The sequence below is a fragment of the Squalius cephalus genome (assembly GCF_949319135.1).
Source record: "Squalius cephalus genome assembly, chromosome: 15".
Lineage (NCBI taxonomy): Eukaryota > Metazoa > Chordata > Actinopteri > Cypriniformes > Leuciscidae > Squalius > Squalius cephalus.
Window position 1 is genome coordinate 33,487,423 of NC_137136.1, and position 21,075 is coordinate 33,508,497.

Here is a 21,075-nt window from a genome sequence, read left to right on the forward strand (position 1 = left end):
ATGGTCACTGGATGTGGTTTTTCTGAGGTAAATGTGACGTCACATGACATTGTTCACAAGCTGATTTACTGACGTCTTTCCACGGCTGAAACACCGATTGAGCGATTCCATGTCACATGATACGGATTGTTGTACTCTATCTTTAACACACTTTCAGATGCTCATTCATGTTTATTCCTCGCTGTAACTGGTGTTATTAAGGCGGAAGAGAAGATCACATGCTTCTGCTTCCCTAGAGCTGAGCCAGAGCGATCTCACGCCACAGCGAATTTCGTAAGAAAATGGGCGTAATCTGAGACTTTGTTTCATATCAATAGTAACAAAGCACAAAGATTATTGCGATTTATTGGATGGGATGCGCGCTACAATGTTCCATTCATTCATCAACTGAAAACAGGATGACTAATCGATTCTTGGGATTTGAGAATCGATATCGGTTCGTAAAAATGAGAATCGATTAAAATCGAGAAGTCGATATTTTTTTACCCAGCCCTAGATCTAACTGATACAAATATGCTTGTTTTCTGATAGTTGAGACCTTTCAATGATACATGACATAATTATATCTGTTATGAACAGTGATTTTACATTATGATTTTTATTTTTTAGACAATGTAAAAGCGCTTGTAAAGTGATGGTCATATTCCCTGTATTCAGTGTAAAGTCAAGCTTCTAAGCTTTAAAATCAACACATATTTTGTGTTGGTTAACCCCCTGAGGCCGGCTATCGCGCCGGCGCGATAGGCTCGTTTTTTTCCATATGAGTGCAAAAAATAAATAAATAAAAAATATTAATTTTTATCTTATATGCTTGTGTTATACATCAATCGATCCTGTTTAGTGTGTATTTGTTTTGTGTATGCTCATAATAAAAACAAAGTGTTGTGCTTTTCGCCAAATAAAGAAAAATAAACATGATGCGAGTTCTGCCTACTCTCCGTCAGTGAAGTCAATTCTGAAACGCGTCCGAAAATGAACTGTAACTCAGCGAATACTCAGTCAAACAGGCATACAGTCACACAGGCATGAAGCTTGAATTATCTTCTTTCAAATGAAGTAATTTTTATAAAAAACAAATATTCACAGTTTATATAATATGTATGTAAAGAGAGAGATGTCAGTCGTTCTCATCTCAGCTAATTAAGTTTTAATGTGACTCCGCCTACGGAGACCGCGCTATTCAAACGCAAATGTGAGGCGATCCATACAAACCTGTGAAACGCCCACATCCGCTGGATAAGGCCGGTGAAACACTGGATGCGTGGCGTAAGCGTCTCAGCTGCGTGACGTGTCCGTTTTTATTTCGGCTCCCATCCATGTTAACAGTTTAGAGTTTGCATACTGCCTGTGTGAGACGCGCGTCTCAGGCGCGGCACGAGCCGCGTGGAAAACGCGTGCATTCTAGAAATAGAACCGACGCCTATTTTTCACGCGACACACAAGCGTCTTGGAAGCGTTTCCATGCAAAATTGAATAGGAAAATCTGTTTATTTGTCATTTTGACACGAATACATATTAATAAATGTCCTTTTGATGTTTAAAAGTGTCTAGGTTTTGACATAAATGCAAATATAAATGTAATTTTACAAAATATGATCGATTTTCAAATACTGCTGTATTGAATGAACAGCTTTTAGCAAACTCTATTGCTATACTGAGATGAGGAATATATACTGTATGTGTTTTGTCAAAAATAAAGTCGTCAACTAACTAATGAATCCTTTACTTTGAAATACGTATGATAAAATGTATACTTTAGATTTGAAAGACGTTGACTAGTTTTGAAAAGATTATAAAGTATGTATGTGCATGCATATATATATGTGTGTGTGTATAAGAGTTCAGATGCAAAAGCCTCTAAATGCCATCTGAAATTTTCTCCTAGAATGATCATTTTTATGAAGCTTGTATATTTAAGTTAGCTATAGGTGACACACCTGAATGAATGGCTCATTAAGTATGCAGGGACGTAGTCTCACCAGGTGTGAACTACTACATATGCATGATGCTGTTGGAGCGTTTACGCCCCATCCGCATATTGGCTTTCCAAACTAAAAGTGTTTCACAAAACTAAAATCAATGTATCGTTTTTTTTTTCTGGATGATTAGGCAGGATGATTTTCATATCATTTTGAAGAAAAAACACTAGGCGATGAAATCCATTAGTCAAAAGTCTTATTGCCACATATTTAGTATGTGTTTTGTGGCCTTATTTCAGAAACTTTAATTTTTAGTTTTTTCGATAACCATGCATAAACATTATTCTCTCAAAAATGAAAACATGTACATACATGTGGCTCACATATTATGGAAGTCCTGTTTGTGCTATATAGAGTGAATTTACACCTTTGCCATTAATATGTTTATAAGCAACTGAAAAAAGCACAAATGTCAGGGCATGTCAGAACATCTCAAGGACCCCAAAAACACCCCAGACCCCAGAGGGTTAAGCAAGTGGTTGTTAAATAACATGATAACTTAGTAGCGCCTCCCGCTTCGGATTTAAGAGGTTAAGGTTAACGATTAATCGATTAATCAATCCTTAATTTAAACAACAATACATTTTTGGCATATATGTAAATTGACATCTCTAACCACAAATATATATATTTTATTTTTTTGGGAAAAACTCTTCTTTAATGTTTCACTGTCTCATTTTCATCAAAAAATAAAAATGTGAAGTGAAATCAGCGTACCTGTTTCTCACACTGGCCGTAGTCTGGGCCGTGGTCGACCTGGAAGAACGACACCTCTCCTCGGTTCTTGGCCATCTCGATCAGACTCATGGCGGTGCGGACCGTAGAGTTACGGGCGTGCACAAACACCATCACCTAAAACACACACATCGGGTTAGGTTACGTTTGGGCTTTGGGAATCAACAGACTGAGTGAACTGAACCTCATGAATGCCTGAACTCAAGCTCTCTGCATTAATGGCCGACCAAAACCATTATAATATAAATAATGCCAATATAAAACTGATGTTTATATCCCCACACCATTTCATTTAAAGATAGTAAAAACACCTGCATAACAATTGCAGAAACTACTTATTTTACATAATTACTAAATTAAAAAAACAACTTCAGATAATAACTTCTTGATTTTGTAATCACAAATAAAGAAATATGTTAAATATATGAATGAAAAATTATTTTCATTTCATTTAAAGATATACAATTGAAACAAAACCAAATGTTTTTTTAAACAAAAAAAATAAATGCTATAAAAAATGAATTGCATTAACCATTTAAATGCGTTGTATTATTAGGGCTTGCATTTTTATGGGCTGAAATTGAACATGGTTGCATATTTAAGCTGCGAATATTTAAATTAAAAACATTTCACACAAATTTTCATTATTAAAAATTCAATAATCCATTTTCGCCTTTCAGATAAAAATGCATGCAAAACAAAACATAACAAACTTTTGTTGTTTTGTTTCAAAAACATTACGTATTATTTTACTTCCATAAAAAACACCTGCATAACAATTGCAGAAACTACTTATTTTACATATTTACTAAATTAGAAATTATTTATAATTTAATTTATTGACCAATCACAACACACTGATCCAGCCGACCAATCAGAGCACAGTGTGCTTTTCAGAAGGAGGGGCTTCAAAGAGACAGGAACTAAACAGAGCGTTACTGACAGACTGGGAAGAGAGGAGATTAAACAGTGGAGAATATGGGGAAAATAACGTGTTTATTGGACATTCAAGCAGGAAAAACCTGTTCTTGTAGAGAACAAAAACAACATCAAGACTTAAAGTAAAATATGGCCTCTTTAAGTGGATCATATTGAGAAATACAGACTATAACTTTATTTTAATTAGTAGCATTTCTGATTTCAAGCAGATTTAATATCTTGTGGTGATGTTCCTTATTGTAGAGAAAATTACTTAATACAAATATTGGTTGAATCCCGTGGTAAAGATGTTGGTAATATTGCTCATCTCTAGGTAGTTTAAACAAGGAGCTGCTAAAAAGTCAATACATAAAGCTTTAATTCATTCAAATACCTACATTGACAATTAATCCTATATAATCCTGTATCCCAGCAGATCTCTGGCCTTGCACTGCACTGAACTGCTTATCCATACTGTACATTTCAGCACTTGTGTGAACTTGGGGACTTCATCTTTGCAGTTGCAGTATTGTGCTGGGTCTTTTGCATTTAGAGAGTTTAGGGATTGGGCATTTACAGTAGAGCTATCCCTTTACCTCTGTACAGATAAAATGTTATCAAGATTATTCCAGTTCGCATTGTTCCGCGAAAACGACAACAAAATCAGTATTATGCCGTATAATATCAGTATATTATACGGACACAGCCAGTTGCCGTTTTTTTGTGCGAGACTTCCGGTCAGGCATTTCCGGTCACTGGCTAGCTAACTCACTTTTCACCGTAGCGGTTAATCAAACAAGTCTTCGTAACAACTAACTCATCGTTATGGCTTCGAGGAAGACCGGGGTTGTTGGTGCAGTTAGAGGTTGTCATAATAACTGGTACAAAAGAAAGATTTACTTGGAGCAGGAGTGTTTTAATCATTGAAAGCGTACGAGAGCTGAATGTAATTGCGAGGCGCCCTATGACCTTTACCCCCCGCCGAAGAATGAGGAATCCCTTCGCCTGTGATTAAAAGCTTTAAATTTGAAGAAACCACCGAAGTGACCGTATGTTTGTTCTTTTCATTTTGTGAACACAAGACCTGATCTGGCAAATAGATGTTTTAGTAATGAAAATTATATACATAAAAAAATCTTGAGCTCAAACTTGACTTTTGACCAGTATTTTAAAGGGGGGGTGAAATGCTATTTCATGCATACTGAGTTTTTTACACTGTTAAAGAGTTGGATTCCCATGCTAAACATGGACAAAGTTTCAAAAATTAAATTGTACGTTTGAAGGAGTATTTCTGTTCCAAAAATGCTCCTTCCGGTTTGTCACAAGTTTCGGAAAGTTTTTTTCGAGTATGGGTCTGCGTGACGTCAGATGTAGCGGAATTTCCTTATATGGGTCCTAAGGGCACTTCTCCGGGAGGACGCGGGCGCGCGCGCACAACCGTAGACCAGAGCAAGAGAGCGAAAGCAGTTCGCCATCAAAGCGCTATGCTCGGCTTTAGGGAAGTCAATGTCACCAAAGAAGTGTGTTTTTGGTTGCCAGGGCAAGACAACCCTGCACAGATTCCTAAAGAACCCAGCGTTAAGAGACCAGTGGATGGAGTTTGTTTTTCCAGAGCATCATCAACGGAGCTGTGTAAGACTGTTTGTTCCCTGCATTTCGACGATGATTGTTTTATAAACAAAGCCCAGATCGACGGATTTGCAGATCGTCTAATGCAGCCATTCCCAAACTGTGGTCCGCGGACCACTAGTGGTCCGTGAGGGTACTGCAGGTGGTCCGTGGAAAGGCAAAATAAAATATAAAATAATATTTTTTTTTTCCCTTCATTTTACCAGGAAATTCCCATAAAAAAGAAAAGTAAAAAGAATATGTAGGCCTATATTGATATAACATTTTAATTAAATAGTCAAGTTATTGTGTGATTACTAAAATAGCCTAGTGGTGTTCGGCCGTGACATTCAAGTTCAGTGCCGTTAGAACCACAACATTGGTTCGGTGGATAGCAACAGGTTCTCTGAAGAGAAAAGGGCAGAGGCAAATATGTTCTCATCACACGCATAGCCTTTAATGGTGCGTTCACACCGGACGAAATTTCGCTTCAAACTTTTGCTTTTACGCGCGTCAATTTCGCTCTTGACGCGCGAATTGATACAAAGTGGTCAAGCGTATCACTAGACGCGGCAGGCGCGAATTTGACATAATCCCTTTTTGAATTTGACGCGCTATTCGCGTCCGGAACGCACAGTTAGGCATAGGCAATTTATATGAAACGAAATGTTTATAAATGGAATGAATAAGGCCTGTTATTATTTTAATTTCCAGTTAGTTTCTTGATCTCGCGTTTCTGAAATGTTTTGCAGATGTGCTGTTAAGTGGACAAACTCAAGCCTGTACTTTTTGAGGACTTGTAAAACTCTGAAGATTAATAATCCCCTAAAATCGCCAAAGGTTTTGAAATGTTGACTATATTCCAGTGTTCTTATTACTGTATAGATTTCAAGCCTGTTGTTCAAATGAACCTGATTATGCCCTGATTACCCTCGATCGGGCGCTTGAGTAAATAAATAAATTAAATATGTGGCAGCCGTTGTGTGCAGTAAACTTTCTTTTAACAAGCCTGTTGTACTGATGTGATGACCAATGATAGTTTTAGAGCTAGCCTATTTAGAGGTGCAGATTAATTCAGGTAGGACTCTGTGTAGACATATTTTATTATGTGTATTATGAGGTGGTCCGCGAAAATTCTTAAATACAAATAGTGGTCCACACACACAAAAAGTTTGAAAACCCCTGGTCTAATGCTTAAGGATCGAGCAGTCACAATGATAAAGGTTCGCGGTTGTGCGTTGGAACCGGGCGGTGAGTAAAACTGCTTCAAATGTCTCTGTGTGTTGTTAGCTCAGCGCGTTAACACAGCTTTAGCTCCGCCCACACGGCCCGCCCCCAGCCGCTCGGTTTTTTCCAGGAAAGACTCGGTACAGCCTATCTTTCTTTTATAAATATAATAAAACTAAAGACTTTTTGGAGATATGAAGGATGCAATACTACTCTATAGGTACTCAAGATTAACAGGAGATTGACTGAAAATGAGCATTTCACCCTCCCTTTAAAGTTACTGTACTCTGCCTTTGTATTGTCAGCAAAAAGTGAGAAGTCATGCCAAGGCAAAAGGCAGTAACTTCCACATTATCAATATTTGGTTGCTGATCACATTAACAAAATCATTATAGTAACACCTGTATAAAATCTAGTGATCATGGCATTTATTTTGTATGATTTACAATTATTTATAGCCATCTACTTATTGCTATCCTGTGCTTTGGTTGCATTCTGATGGCATTATTAATACATTTGACAAAATACCTCCATAGATATATTAGTCCAGCGTTGGCTCGACCGTGTTTACGGCGGTGCTGAAGGCGCCGGCGAAGTTTTGGCACTCTGCCAGCTAGAGTTTCAACCAGGTCCGGTACCCGAACTGGGTGAGGCGGGGCTTTGGTTCTTTGTTGTATTCATCTGCTAAGGCATGTTTAACATTTTTCTGTCAACTCTGCATAACCCTTCGCGATCGATATCGTTAGTTAGCCCAGGGAAGCGTGGAAACGCAAGTGGCGCACAAAAAACGGAAATTGGACCCATATTTACTTCCGCGTTCAAAAATAAAGCGAATAGACAAAACACGTAATATGCACTGTTTTCACAGATTCACGTTTTTGAAGTTTACACGGAGATGATAACGTTTTCAAAAGTTTTCAAAACTTGCACCTTGAAACCTATTTCAAAGTTTGCGTTCTCGAGCCACAATACACACTGTTGTCTTGCAAATGAACGGCCAGAACACATTAAAAGTTTTCTGCTTTCAGTTAAAACGGTGTCGTGTTGGCGGCCCCTAAGTTAATAACTAATGATCAACAGAAGTGAATCAATCAAAACTAACTTTAGCTGGACAATAACTTTATTCTAGAGCGGCTGTAAAGACAAAACAACCTCTGTTACTGTAATTTCTTATCTCTGTAAAGCTGCTTTGAAACAATCTATATTGTTAAAAGCGCAGTATAAATGAAGGTGACTGATCTTTTTACATGCAAAAGTGAACAGCACATCTAGATCTGGCCTCTAGCTCAGGATTGGTCTGACAGGGCAGAAACAGCATCACATGTGCAGAAGGGCAGAGCGTCTGTGTGTGTATCAGTCAGAGGACAAAAGAGGCTTGTAATTTTCCTATTACACTCAGGCTGCCCTTGCAAAGCAGTCAATACCTCAGACAAAAACAATCAATAATAGAAATACAAGACAGTTATGAGATGGCAAATCTCTCTCTCTCTCTCTCTAACTGTTCTCGCAGTCCTCTCACTGAAAATACCGATGGTGTGGGAGAATGAAGATAAATCTGACAAAGTGTTCTCGACTTAACACATAATATTCTAACATATTCACTCCCTACAGAGTGACACTTTCCACCACAATAATACTGTGACTGTAACACAAATGCAGAACTCATTTGGAAACACAATTGTGACCTTAAAGACCCCATGAAGTTCCTACTGAACCGTGATTTGCCACACGCTATAGTTAAGTCAAAGGCAGGCGGTACTGGGGGACAGACAGTCTCATTCTACAGATCATTTCATCAATCTTGGGTCATTTTTTTCTACCCAAATCCTGGGTTGAGCCTGTTGGGTAAATTTTTTGGGTTATTTTTTCAGTGTTTGGGTAGTTTTTGTGTTACCCAGTTCCTGGGTCAGATTTAACAACCCAGGGGTTGAGTTATTTATCGCGGGCTTTTTGCGACCTCTTTAGGAGAGAGCAGTGAAGCTCCGTAAAATTGGTGCGTGTCTTCTGTAAAATACAGGTTTGTGTACATTTTATACATCTCAAAAATTCGTTATTGTTCTGTATATCGTTTAATTTTATGCAAAGCAACATACGGGGGCGCGATGCTAGTCACCTAAACGAGTGTCGCGTCGACCCTTTCGCGTGATGGAAACGCCTGATGCCTTGCACAAAATTTTATGATTTTATTTTTTAAAAAAGTTAAGTTTAAGAAAGTTCAAATATGTATATGCATAACTGTACACTGATTGTTTATGGACAGGTTATGGAGTCACAGCATATTTTGTCTACGAGTGAAACGCAGGGCGGCGATCTGAAGTTATTAGATCCCGCGCTGAACACGACACAAGCTCCGGCACGAGATCCAGCACCGTTACGATTACACTTGAATTACATATAAATGTTTATTTTGTACTTCTAATATTTGTAAAACGAGCTTACATGTAGTCAATATTCAAAACTATATAAAATATGCTAAACGATAAATATGCTATATTGAAAATAAAGGAATTATCATGCAAACCAGTTGTCGTGTGGAGTATTTTTTTTTTTTTTAATTGACAGGATACATAAACATTAATTATTGTATGAAGTAAAAAAAAGAAAAAAAAGAAAAATCAACCCAGTTAAATAAACAACCCAATTCAGGGCTCCAGACTGCGACCAAATGATCACATTTTGCGACCAAAATTTGAGAGTGTGCGACTGAATTTTACATCCAGTCGCACATGTGCGACCAGTAAATTTCATCTCGTATAGTGTGTCATAGTGGGCGACAACCGATGTCGCATCTGCGATGCTTTACGACATCATGACAAAAAGACTAGCATGTTTAATTTTTTAACGGTCCTCCATGACGGGTTCAGTCAAGAGTGAATGAGTGTGTGTGTGTGTGTGTGTGTGTGTGTGTGTGTGTGTGTGTGTGTGTGTGTGTGTGTGTGCGCGCGAGTGAGTGAGTGAGTGAGTGAGTGAGCGAGCGAGAGTGAGTGAGAGAGTGTGTGTGCGTGAGTGAGTGAGTGTGTGTGTGCGTGCGCAAGCGAGAGTGAGTGAGTGAGTGAGTGAGTGAGTGAGTGAGTGAGTGTGTGAGTGAGTGAGAGCGTGGTGAGTGTGTGTGTGTGTGTGTGAGAGCGTGTATGTGAGTGAGTGAGTGCGTGTGTACATGTTCGAGTGAATGTGTGTGTGAGACGGCTCGCGATGACTGATCGTAAAGCAACGTGTAGTCTGACATGTTTCTTGTCCACGACATGACAAGATTTTTAGGAGTCAAAATCGTGTAATCTGACACAGTGACTATCGTAATATACAAAACAAATTGTGTAATCTGAACCAGGCATAACTATAACTATGGTATACTATGGTTATAAAAGTAGCGTACATCTTTTTCCAGCACTTCAAAACTATATCATATTTAAATGTTATTTTTAATGTGTTGACCAAAACATTTTTGTTCATCCTTTAAAGATAGTCTCTATTTATAAAACTGAAAGTTTCAAGAAGTAGGAAAACTCACACTTATTTAAAATTACCCTAAAATTTAATTACCATTATAAACATAGCTGCTGAGGGCGCTTATTGGCTATTTTCACTCCCTAATCTATCTATTTTGTCACTCATTTTGCTTTTGAATTAGTATTAAGACATTATGAATGATAATAATTAAAGTTAACTTTATCTATACACCTCAAATTAAGCTCAGTGCTTTGTCATCCCACAGTGCTACCAAACACTTTCTGTAGAACTTAGTGCCGCTGCCCTCAGATGTTAGTCTGGAGCCCTGTGATCTTAAAATAAAACTGCACCATCATTTCTGTACGTTAAGTCTATTTATTATCAAAGCATTTGTCTGTAATAGTTATTTAGGGGGAAAATGTGAAGGTGTGCCCCTAAATTTTCTGCTTGCGCTCCTAAAATTTTAAGTCAGGGGCTACAGCGCTCCTAATAAAAAAAGTTAGTCTGGAGCCCTGCAATTTGCTGGGTAAAATTAACCCGACATGTGTTCTGTCCTACCCAGCCCTTGGGTTGAACCCAAATTGGGTTGTTTTTAACCCAGTGTTTTTTAGAGTGTTTACTGGACAAACGTGGATATGCCCCTGAAGATGAGCCGTCAATGTATTTGGTCTGTTTTAAATTTGTCTATCTGCAGTAAATATTTAAAGCTCATAATCATGAACTAAAGCTTACTCAGTGGCAATTCTGAATTCATGGGCTATGGTCAAATGCAGTATAAACTGTCTGACTGTGTGCAAAATACAACCACCTTAAAGCACATAGTAGAGAGAGACCTGAAACACACCACTTGAGGAGGAGGACATCTAAGAAACAGCTGAATCTCTTTGGCAACCTTTAGGAAGAAAAGACTAGTTCTACTCTGAAACATGGTTCATGGCTTAAAAACAAAACAAACCAACATCTTAACTCTGTGAACTGTCAAAATCAGCCGCTTCTTGCCATTTTTGAGCACGGTGTGTATTAGGTGGTCAGTGAACAGTTTGAATCTGGTCTTTGTCATCTCTGTGTGATTTCCCCTCTCTCTTAAGATTTTGTGTTTCTCTTCACTGTTCGTCTCTTTTAATTAATGTTTGTACATTTTTACACCCTAACAAAAAAAGTGTGCAAGCTTTCAGTTTGTTGCTAAATTAAGGCAAACAAAAGAGGTTGTTGCAAATGTTGGGCAAAATCAGCTCACAATCACATCAGCTAAACTTTTCACTTTAAGGCATTCATCATATCATTCCAAACCTCTATGCCTTTCTTTGAAACATAAAAGAATATATTTAGATATTTGTTTTTTATATTCATACAACAGAAGTCAATGGTAAACAAAATTGTTTGGTTACCAAATTTCTTCAAAAATTTGTTCAACAAAAACAAAAGTCTGTCTTTATTACTTCACTTTATTATATTTAAAGCAACTTAATTGTTGGTTTGTTGTCTGTTCCTTTTCTTTTGTAATTCTCTTACTGTCGCGACACACACGCAAAACATTTAGGTTATGTCTAATGAAATTCCTACACAAATAACATCTAATTAACGAAGGACGTAACAATTAAACTGACTATTTATTTCCAATTTATTTCCAATACAGGCATTTACATGCCTGCTGAATCTGCTCAGATTGATGCATAAAATAGAAAGGAATCTTGGGTAAGATATCTGTCATTTACTCATGCTGTTCAAAACCTGTATAACTTTCTTTTAGACAATTTTATTTTTGGAAATCTTGAATAGAATATATTCGTATTCTAAAGAAAAAAAAGTAACTTATCAAAAAATTATATTCTGGATCTAATGATTTTACCTTTTTACCTATTTTCTGTCATCACACAAGTCATCTTCTAATAACTAATACTACCTCCACGAAAACATCAAATGAAATATGAAGTTGAGATATTCAAAGTAATGTATGCATTTACAGTGAGGAAAATAAGTATTTGAACACCCTGCTATTTTGCAAGTTCTCCCACTTAGAAATCATGGAGGGGTCTGAAATTGTCATCGTAGGTGCATGTCCACTGTGAGAGACATAATCTAAAAAAAAAAAATCCAGAAATCACAATATATGATTTTTTAACTATTTATTTGTATGATACAGCTGCAAATAAGTATTTGAACACCTGAGAAAATCAATGTTAATATTTGGTACAGTAGCCTTTGTTTGCAATTACAGAGGTCAAACGTTTCCTGTAGTTTTTCACCAGGTTTGCACACACTGCAGGAGGGATTTTGGCCCACTCCTCCACACAGATCTTCTCTAGATCAGTCAGGTTTCTGGGCTGTCGCTGAGAAACACGGAGTTTGAGCTCCCTCCAAAGATTCTCTATTGGGTTTAGGTCTGGAGACTGGCTAGGCCACGCCAGAACCTTGATATGCTTCTTACAGAGCCACTCCTTGGTTATCCTGGCTGTGTGCTTCGGGTCATTGTCATGTTGGAAGACCCAGCCTCGACCCATCTTCAATGCTCTAACTGAGGGAAGGAGGTTGTTCCCCAAAATCTTGCAATACATGGCCCCGGTCATCCTCTCCTTAATACAGTGCAGTCGCCCTGTCCCATGTGCAGAAAACACCCCCAAAGCATGATGCTACCACCCCCATGCTTCACAGTAGGGATGGTGTTCTTGGGATGGTACTCATCATTCTTCTTCCTCCAAACACCTTTAGTGGAATTATGACCAAAAAGTTCTATTTTGGTCTCATCTGACCACATGACTTTCTCCCATGACTCCTCTGGATCATCCAAATGGTCATTGGCAAACTTAAGACGGGCCTGGACATGTGCTGGTTTAAGCAGGGGAACCTTCCGTGCCATGCATGATTTCAAACCATGACGTCTTAGTGTATTACCAACAGTAACCTTGGAAACGGTGGTCCCAGCTCTTTTCAGGTCATTGACCAGCTCCTCCCGTGTAGTTCTGGGCTGATTTCTCACCTTTCTTAGGATCATTGAGACCCCACGAGGTGAGATCTTGCATGGAGCCCCAGTCCGAGGGAGACTGACAGTCATGTTTAGCTTCTTCCATTTTCTAATGATTGCTCCAACAGTGGACGTTTTTTCACCAAGCTGCTTGGCAATTTCCCCGTAGCCCTTTCCAGCCTTGTGGAGGTGTACAATTTTGTCTCTAGTGTCTTTGGCCAGCTCTTTGGTCTTGGCCATGTTAGTAGTTGGATTCTTACTGATTGTATGGGGTGGACAGGTGTCTTTATACAGCTAACGACCTCAAACAGGTGCATCTAATTTAGGATAATAAATGGAGTGGAGGTGGACATTTTAAAGGCAGACTAACAGGTCTTTGAGGGCCAGAATTCTAGCTGATAGACAGGTGTTCAAATACTTATTTGCAGCTGTATCATACAAATAAATAGTTAAAAAAATCATATATTGTGATTTCTGGATATTTTTTTTTTTAGATTATGTCTCTCACAGTGGACATGCACCTACAATGACAATTTCAGACCCCTCCATGATTTCCAAGTGGGAGAACTTGCAAAATAGCAGGGTGTTCAAATACTTATTTTCCTCACTGTATCTAAAGGAACAAAGGCGACTCCAGACATGCTACGCTGCGAGTTAGAAACCACACGATTGGCTCTGAGTCGCTGTGCTGAGCGCTGTTGTTCTGTTTGTTTTGGGCTGTATTTTGCCACGGTCAGTACCTGGAAACAGAGCCAGCACTTTGGCATTCATCACAATTGTTTGGGCTTGTGGATAATTGGTAGCTAATTAATTCATGATTGCTAATTTCAGAACAGCCTTCCAAAAAACACAAACATGTCCTTGACCACCTGCCAACATGTTTCTCACCAGCGCTCACCGCAATCTGCTCTTCTCAGAGAGAGAGAGAGAGAGAGAGAGAGAGAGAGAGAGAGAGAGAGAAAGAGAGAGAGAGAGATGGAAAGACTCTTCAGAAAACAGATTTAATGAGCTGATCGCTGTGACAAGAGGAACAGTCATAAAAGAACAATAAATGACAATGAAGGACAAAGAGAGCCATGAAGGATTGATATGGCATTGTCTGACTGTACTGTACCTCAGTGCTCTTTTCAATAATCCCTTCAGGCCACAGTGTGTTTTGCTGTTGATCCGACAGAAATACCTCTCTTACTGAAATAACTCCCATACTGGACCTTTTAAGGCCGAGTTTTAAGGAAGATGTTGCATTTCTGTATTTGTCAAAACCAACAGATACTGGCCTCGAGGGTTGGAAATAAATGGGGACTTGGTTAAAAAATGGCACCAAAATAAACAAATGCCCCCAAAATAAAGAGGGGCAATTGCCCACGCACTAAATTTATTTTGACAGGTATGATTAAAGCGTGTGAAAGTGTGAAAATTAATGGAAAGTGTCAATTGCGGAATTACATTTAGAAATGTTCATGTTGCATCAAAGGTTTCTTTTTATGCATATTTTTTTCAGCTTTTAAAGTCCCCCTGTGGTGAAAATCAAGCTTTTAATGCTGTTTATATGTCTATGTGGTGTTTCTAATATGCAAAACCATGTGTAAATTCATAAGTCGACAGCATTGCTGAGTATTTTCTCCTTAAAACTGCAGTGAACCAAAGAGAGTCTCAAAGACACGGTTTGAAATCGCTGGTGTTTCTGACGTCACAAACTACCTTGTAACCAATCAGATCAACGTGTGATCGTCAACCAGTGGATCTCTGAGCTGAGTGAGTGAGTGGAGGCGGGGCTCATTTGCATATTCATAGAACCGCGCATACTAAATTAAGCAAGGGTGTCAAGTTATATTCAAGCCAATTTTGGTGATCAAAGATGAGTTTTAAGGGATACAATTATTGACTACAGGGGGACTTTAACAGTATAACCAATCACACTCGTTTCTGTTGAGCTCATGAATTCAATGGCCAATCTGAGAATGGCAGAGTTTTGTTTAGTGCTTCATTGATTATAGCAGGCATTTCTGCAAGAGTGCATAACTCGCACTAGAATGAAGTCATTCCAGTTGATAAATCCGAACACAGTGTTTACATGAATGCCACGTACTGTAAAATGATGGGGTTGATGTGTGCGTTTATATGTCACAAGCTTCAAATTAGATTTAATATTTTAATATGCGGAAACTGCATGAATACAGTTTTAGAAAGCAAACTTATTAAGCTTTCCTGTAGCTCAAACAGTAGAGCATTGGCACTTGCAACAGTTCGATTCCCTGGGAAAGCAAGAACTGATAAGAACTGATAAGAATGTAAAAATGTGTACCTTGAAATGCAATGTAAGTCGCTTTGGATAAAAGCGTATGCCAAATGCATAAATGTAAATGTAATATTTATCTGGTTTGGGTCCTAATTAGCAGACGACAGGCATATAAAGGTTAGTGTCACACTGCTTATTTTTAGAAAACAGTAAAAAAAGCCTCTTCACACAAGCAAAACAAGCCGTTTGTGGATAAGAAGCAAGGACTCGTGGGACGTTGTCCTGCAGCACTTCACAGACAAAGAGTGGAAGGAGACATTTAAAATGAGACGACAGTCATTTATTACACTATATTCGACAAATACACCAGCTCGCTCCATGCGTCACACATCATCACACATGTGCAGATCTTTCCAGAGTCAGTTTTCAATGCGATCAAGTGTTTACATGTTCTCAATCCGAAATAAAATTAATTCTGATTGACATGATTACACAAGACTTTTTTTATTCTGACTGTGCTACTAGTCCGATTACAAAACGGATTATTAGGGTGCAACACCGCTATCGTGAAGCTGAAATCGTGATTGGTCATTGTGAAAGTGTTGACAAGATGAGCCATAACCATTCAAAAGTAACTGTTACTACAGCAAATATCACTGACTGTGTGTCTGGAGAGTTTCACAAACCAGCTGCACTTGATCACATTATAAGCCAAGTGGAAATGCTAAAAATGCCAAAACACATGCTGTGACTGGATCATAATTGGATCACTGAAAACCGATTTGGAAGTGGTCTGGGATGTGTTTTTGACCGTGTTTATGCATGTTTGTTTTCTGCATTCAGAAGAGTTGATTTAAACTGTCAACTAAAGACGACATTTACATGTAAAAGTCCACAATCTGTGTACAATATGCAGTATATATACACAATCCCCCGCCAAGTTATTGAATTAAATTCTTGTTTTTAATGGTTAACACAAGTCGCTTGGAATTTTAATCTGAATTAATGCACCAACACGTAATAAATATAAAGCAACAAATTGAATAAAGACCTGAAACATTTGTTTTCCCCCCAGTGTCACTTGTTAAGGGCACTGTATATCGACTGATACGCTTGAGAGGAGGACAGACTCAGTCAGGTCAAGAGAACACAGTAATATTGATCAATCTGAAGGGTTCACAAAATTCACGTGTCAAAGTAAGGTTTCCTCTGAGACGCAATCACTGTCATCATATCTTTGGTTCTCCCCATCATTCTGCTGATGTGTTGGACACACAACAGAATTACAGTAATAACAATAAAAAGCACAGACAGAAAACAATAATGGAGCCCTAAAGGGTCATGGTGATGGGGAAAATGAGATGGGAGGAAAAATGATATATGTACATTCTGTTGCGTTTACTCACAAAAATCTCACATGATATTTCCACAAAACTTTGGCATTCCCCGAAGAAAATATTAATTCGCTCACAAATCGTTTGCACTTCCAAAAGAAACCTAGTGTTATCTCCCAAAATGCAAACGATTTGCAAGCAAAATGAAACTTACTATGGAAATGCAAATCTTGTGAGAGCGAACACAAAAATGGTGATGGAAAACTATATTGCCACATAGAGTTTTTTCGGGAGAACGCAACAGTTTTATGAGCGAACGCTTAGTTTCTCATGGGATACCAACCGTTTTGCGAGCAAACTTAAAGTTTCAGTTACACTTTATGTCGATGGTCCAATTTGGACATACCAAAGTTTCTCTGGGAAATGTACACGCTTTGTGAGCGCACGCAAATGCACTGAAATATAATTTTCCTCCCATCTAATATTTTTTCCATCACCACGACCCCTTAGAGACTCCGTGAGAAATCATCCCGAGTTAACAGCCTTTACGTCCACCTCTGAATGCAAATAAAACTTACAACTTCCCACCAAATAATTAAGAACCTGCAATGCTCATTTAGTATTCTGAGTACAAAAAAGGTTTTCTAAAACATTGCACAGAACTCTTAAAGAGCCATAATAGAGAGATAACTTCAACAATTGTGCTGCTTCAAATGGATCATTAGTTGCCAAAGATGAACTAACTGACCAACATCAATGAACTTGCAATACACAGATGACACAGAACAAGAAACTGAGATGTAAATCTGCTCTACACTCGGTTCATCTTTTGTCCATTTGCATGCAACTTGAGTTTGCTACAACTTGAATTTGCACATACAGATGCAATCACTCAACCTATTCATCTTGTCAACGTATGCATGAAGATTGAATTCCATCTCTCACCGGCGTTTCTTTATATTTCACCTCTCTCAGACACCACAGTATTCCTACAAAGATCCATAGAGACCTCTGCGGCAAATATTATTTATTAGACTTTTTTCATCATTGCAAAGCTGTGAGAAAGCACAGTCTACAGTAACTGCTGCCTCCGTAAGCGTATTAAACTTCCATCTGCCTCGTGTCTGCCAACCGCTGGCCCGACAGGGGGGCTAAGGGGGCATTTCATAAAGAAAATTCAATCCATCATGCTCCCACATGAAATTAATATATGTCACAGCCACTTCTGACAATTTAATATCAAGCTGAGAGAGACGCTCCCCACTGTACTGCCGCTGAGAGAAAGGCCTACCATCTTTTCAGTCACTTCCAGTTTCAACTCGCCAAATCGCTTTCATTTCACTTATAAATGATTTAGCATTTAGCTCTAAATGCAATTTATTGGTGGGTCCACATTAAATCCTGAGTCTTTCAAAAGAACGAATTTTCTCCCAAAAATGTGAAGGTAGGAACGTTAACCCAGTAACAACAGCTATTATTACATATAGGTCCATCTATGAAATCTGACTGGATGAGACATTTTAGAGGCTGTTGCAATATAGTTGAGACACACACACACACACACACACACACACACACACACACACACACACACACGTGACCACTCATGACGTCAATTCTGCATTAATGTGTCAAGCTGCTACAGGGCTCAATGACATGACACATTTATTTATTTTTACTGAAGAAAAATCACCATATGCACAGCCTCTCAGAATTATTACTTACACTGGCCCCACAGCATTTGAAGACTTAAGCTAGACTCGTATGAAAGTCATTGCATTAGTTAACAAAATAAAATGTCATGTGCAAAAAAAAAAATGACACTAGAGCCTTTCTCAGAACTAACTTCACTCCTTTGAGCCATTTTCCCAATGACATTTATTAGCTAGTTTCAAAGTGATTTTCAGAGGATGCATGTGTGACGTCAGATTCCCAAGTTCCCAGTGTCCTAGCAGAGCAACCACTGGAGAGATCATCATACTTTGTTGGGGTCAGTCGGGAAATTGCTACATCTTTTCAGCGGTATATCGCTGGTTACACTTTATTGTAAGATGTCCTCCTTACAGTATAAGAATTCATTTAAAGCTGCAGTACATCACTTATTATTAAAGTCCCCCTGTGGTGAAAATCAAGCTTTTAATGTTGTTTATATGTCTTTGTGGTGTTTTTAATTTGCTTTAAGACAAACCATGTGTAAATTCACAAGTCGACAGCATTGCTGAGTATTTCCTCCTTAAAACTGCAGTGAACCAAAGACAGTCTCAAAAACACGCTTTGAAATCGCTGGTGTTTCTGACGTCACAAACTACCTTGTAACCAATCAGATCAACGTGTGATCGTCAACCAGTGGATCTCTGAGCTGAGTGAGTGAGTGGAGGCGGGGCTCATTTGCATATTCATAGAACCGCGTATACTAAATGAGGCAAGAGTGACATTCAAGCTATTTTAAAGCATGAAGATTTCTTTTTTCAAGGAAAAAACTTTTAAATATGTCATTTTGGTGATCAAAGATGAGTTTTAAAGTGACATTAAGTAGGAATTTCTCCCATCTAGTGGTGAAATTGTATTTTGCATTCAAACGAATAATGCTCTCCAGCGCCTCACTTTTTCAAATGCGCGTTGCATCTACGGTAGCCGTTATGTACCAAAAAGCTATGACAGGATGTATTATAATAGCACTTCGAGTTTTTTTTCGGGTGAACAGGTTTGTTATTTAAAACAAACTGAAACTTGAAACAACGAAAAAAAGAATGTTACAGTATGAATTACTGACTGTGAAAAACATTAACTATGGTAATTAGTAGTAATGCCTTCTTTACTCGTTATATTTTTTGAAGTACGTGCATTGTTAGATATCATCATCAGAGCCTTCTCTAACGTTACTTTACTCAATAGCTGCTATTCATCAAAGAGCCTGTTTAACTTTTACTATAAATGTTCTTCTGTCTATATAATAAAGTACTTCTCAATATAATAAAAAACTTATATAGTTTTTTTTCTGTCTACAGTATATAATAAAAAACTTCTCTAATGTTACTTTACTCAATAGCTGCTATTTATCAAAGAGCCTGTTTAACTTTTAACTATAAATGTTCTACTGTCTATATAATAAAGTATACAACCAAGCAATGAAAAAAAAGCTTGTAATTAAGACCGTAACACTGACTTACCTGTCCAGAAGAAAGCAGGCAACTTCAGCATCTCTTTTGAAAGCTTTCTCCTGCATTAGCTATCCCGACATTAACCCTTGTTTTTGTAATCTCCGGTCACGTTTCCTTTTACGGTCTATTTTGGACTTTTTTGACGACGAGGACTCCTTATCCTGTGACTCAGCATATGTATGAATGAACGGTGAATAAATAACCGTGCAGTGCAGCCTTTTAAACTTGCCGGGGCAGTGACAAGCGCCTCTCACTGCTCTGCTCCTCCGCTTCTGCTGGTCTCAGTCATGTGACGCTGGTTCTGAACGAAAACGCGTTGTGGAAACGCGTTGGCCTAGTACTTTTTGTCCCTCTCTGCTATTATAGTTTTTCAAGATGGCGGAACTACATGGAAGCCTCCGTGGACCTACCCGTCCCATGTATATAAAGATAATAAATTCTTTGTTTACGAGGATTAGTCTGATCATTGGCATAGGTATTTGTACACCATTGAGGGCATATTTATTAATAAAAATATTGATTTTAGATAATAAAATACCTAAAAAGCTACACATAGTCCCTTTAAGGGATACAATTAATGACTACTTTAAAAAAAACTAACAACAATCAAAAACCGACGCAGAGACAACGTTTTTCCTGCTGTACAGGTAAGACATGTCAGTGGCTCAATAGGTAGCTATATCATTTTAAATGTGTGATCTGATCTGAGCAATCGTTAGATCTAAATGTCATGACATTGTCATAACATGATTTATTTTAAAACATTTACATTCTCGTTTGGTCAGAACAACGAGACAACAATTCCCTGCCATTCGCAAGTTTTTCCATCAATCCCTGTTTTATACGAAAGGCGGCACTGTTAAGCATCTTCTGAAACAGTACAGCATCTCCGGATCAAAAAACAAGTGGAAGATGATATGCGTAAACCAGAAGGATCGGATAGAAGTTGCTTACGCACAAGTAAGCTAACGTGATCATCAAACATTCAACGGCAAAACTGTCTAACGTTATAAAATGTTGAACCGAAGAGGTCAAGGACTGTGAAGTTTTGGGGGTGTTGATGGACTCGATCTGCTCCATGTTTTGATGATCGTTCTGAATCTCATCCAGATGAAGTCTTTGACAAAAACACCATTCCAAAGCCTCTCTAAACTGATGGACAGTAGCCCCGTTTACATGCACACTTTTTTGCTATTCTGATTGAGATCGTTCTGATTGACGGATTCCGGTTGACTGTTTACATGGGATGTTATCTAAACCGATCTGGTGTTTACATGTGCTGACGCTTTCAGTCGAAGTCGTTTTCTGACATGCGCACACAGCTTGTCTGACGGATCTGGAAGCTCATTATTTCCACGTTTTCAATCCTGTCAAGATGGTGCATCACTTAATTGTCGCGTTTAGTTGTAGGCATCAGACGCGTTTCCACTGTCGGGCCAGTGCGAGCCATAAACGGGCCGTTTTA

At 38.4% G+C, this 21,075-nt stretch overlaps 1 protein-coding gene across 1 annotated transcript in view; it reads right to left on the bottom strand.

Moving 5' to 3' along the window:
• The window catches only part of ascc3 (activating signal cointegrator 1 complex subunit 3), a 256,025-nt gene that overhangs the window by 106,713 nt on the left and 128,237 nt on the right, over nucleotides 1–21,075 (bottom strand). Inside the window, exon 14 of the mRNA XM_079894249.1 lies at nucleotides 2,697–2,831. Within this exon, the coding sequence (XP_079750375.1) occupies nucleotides 2,697–2,831 (135 nt within the window). The remainder of the gene's footprint in view (nucleotides 1–2,696; nucleotides 2,832–21,075) is intronic.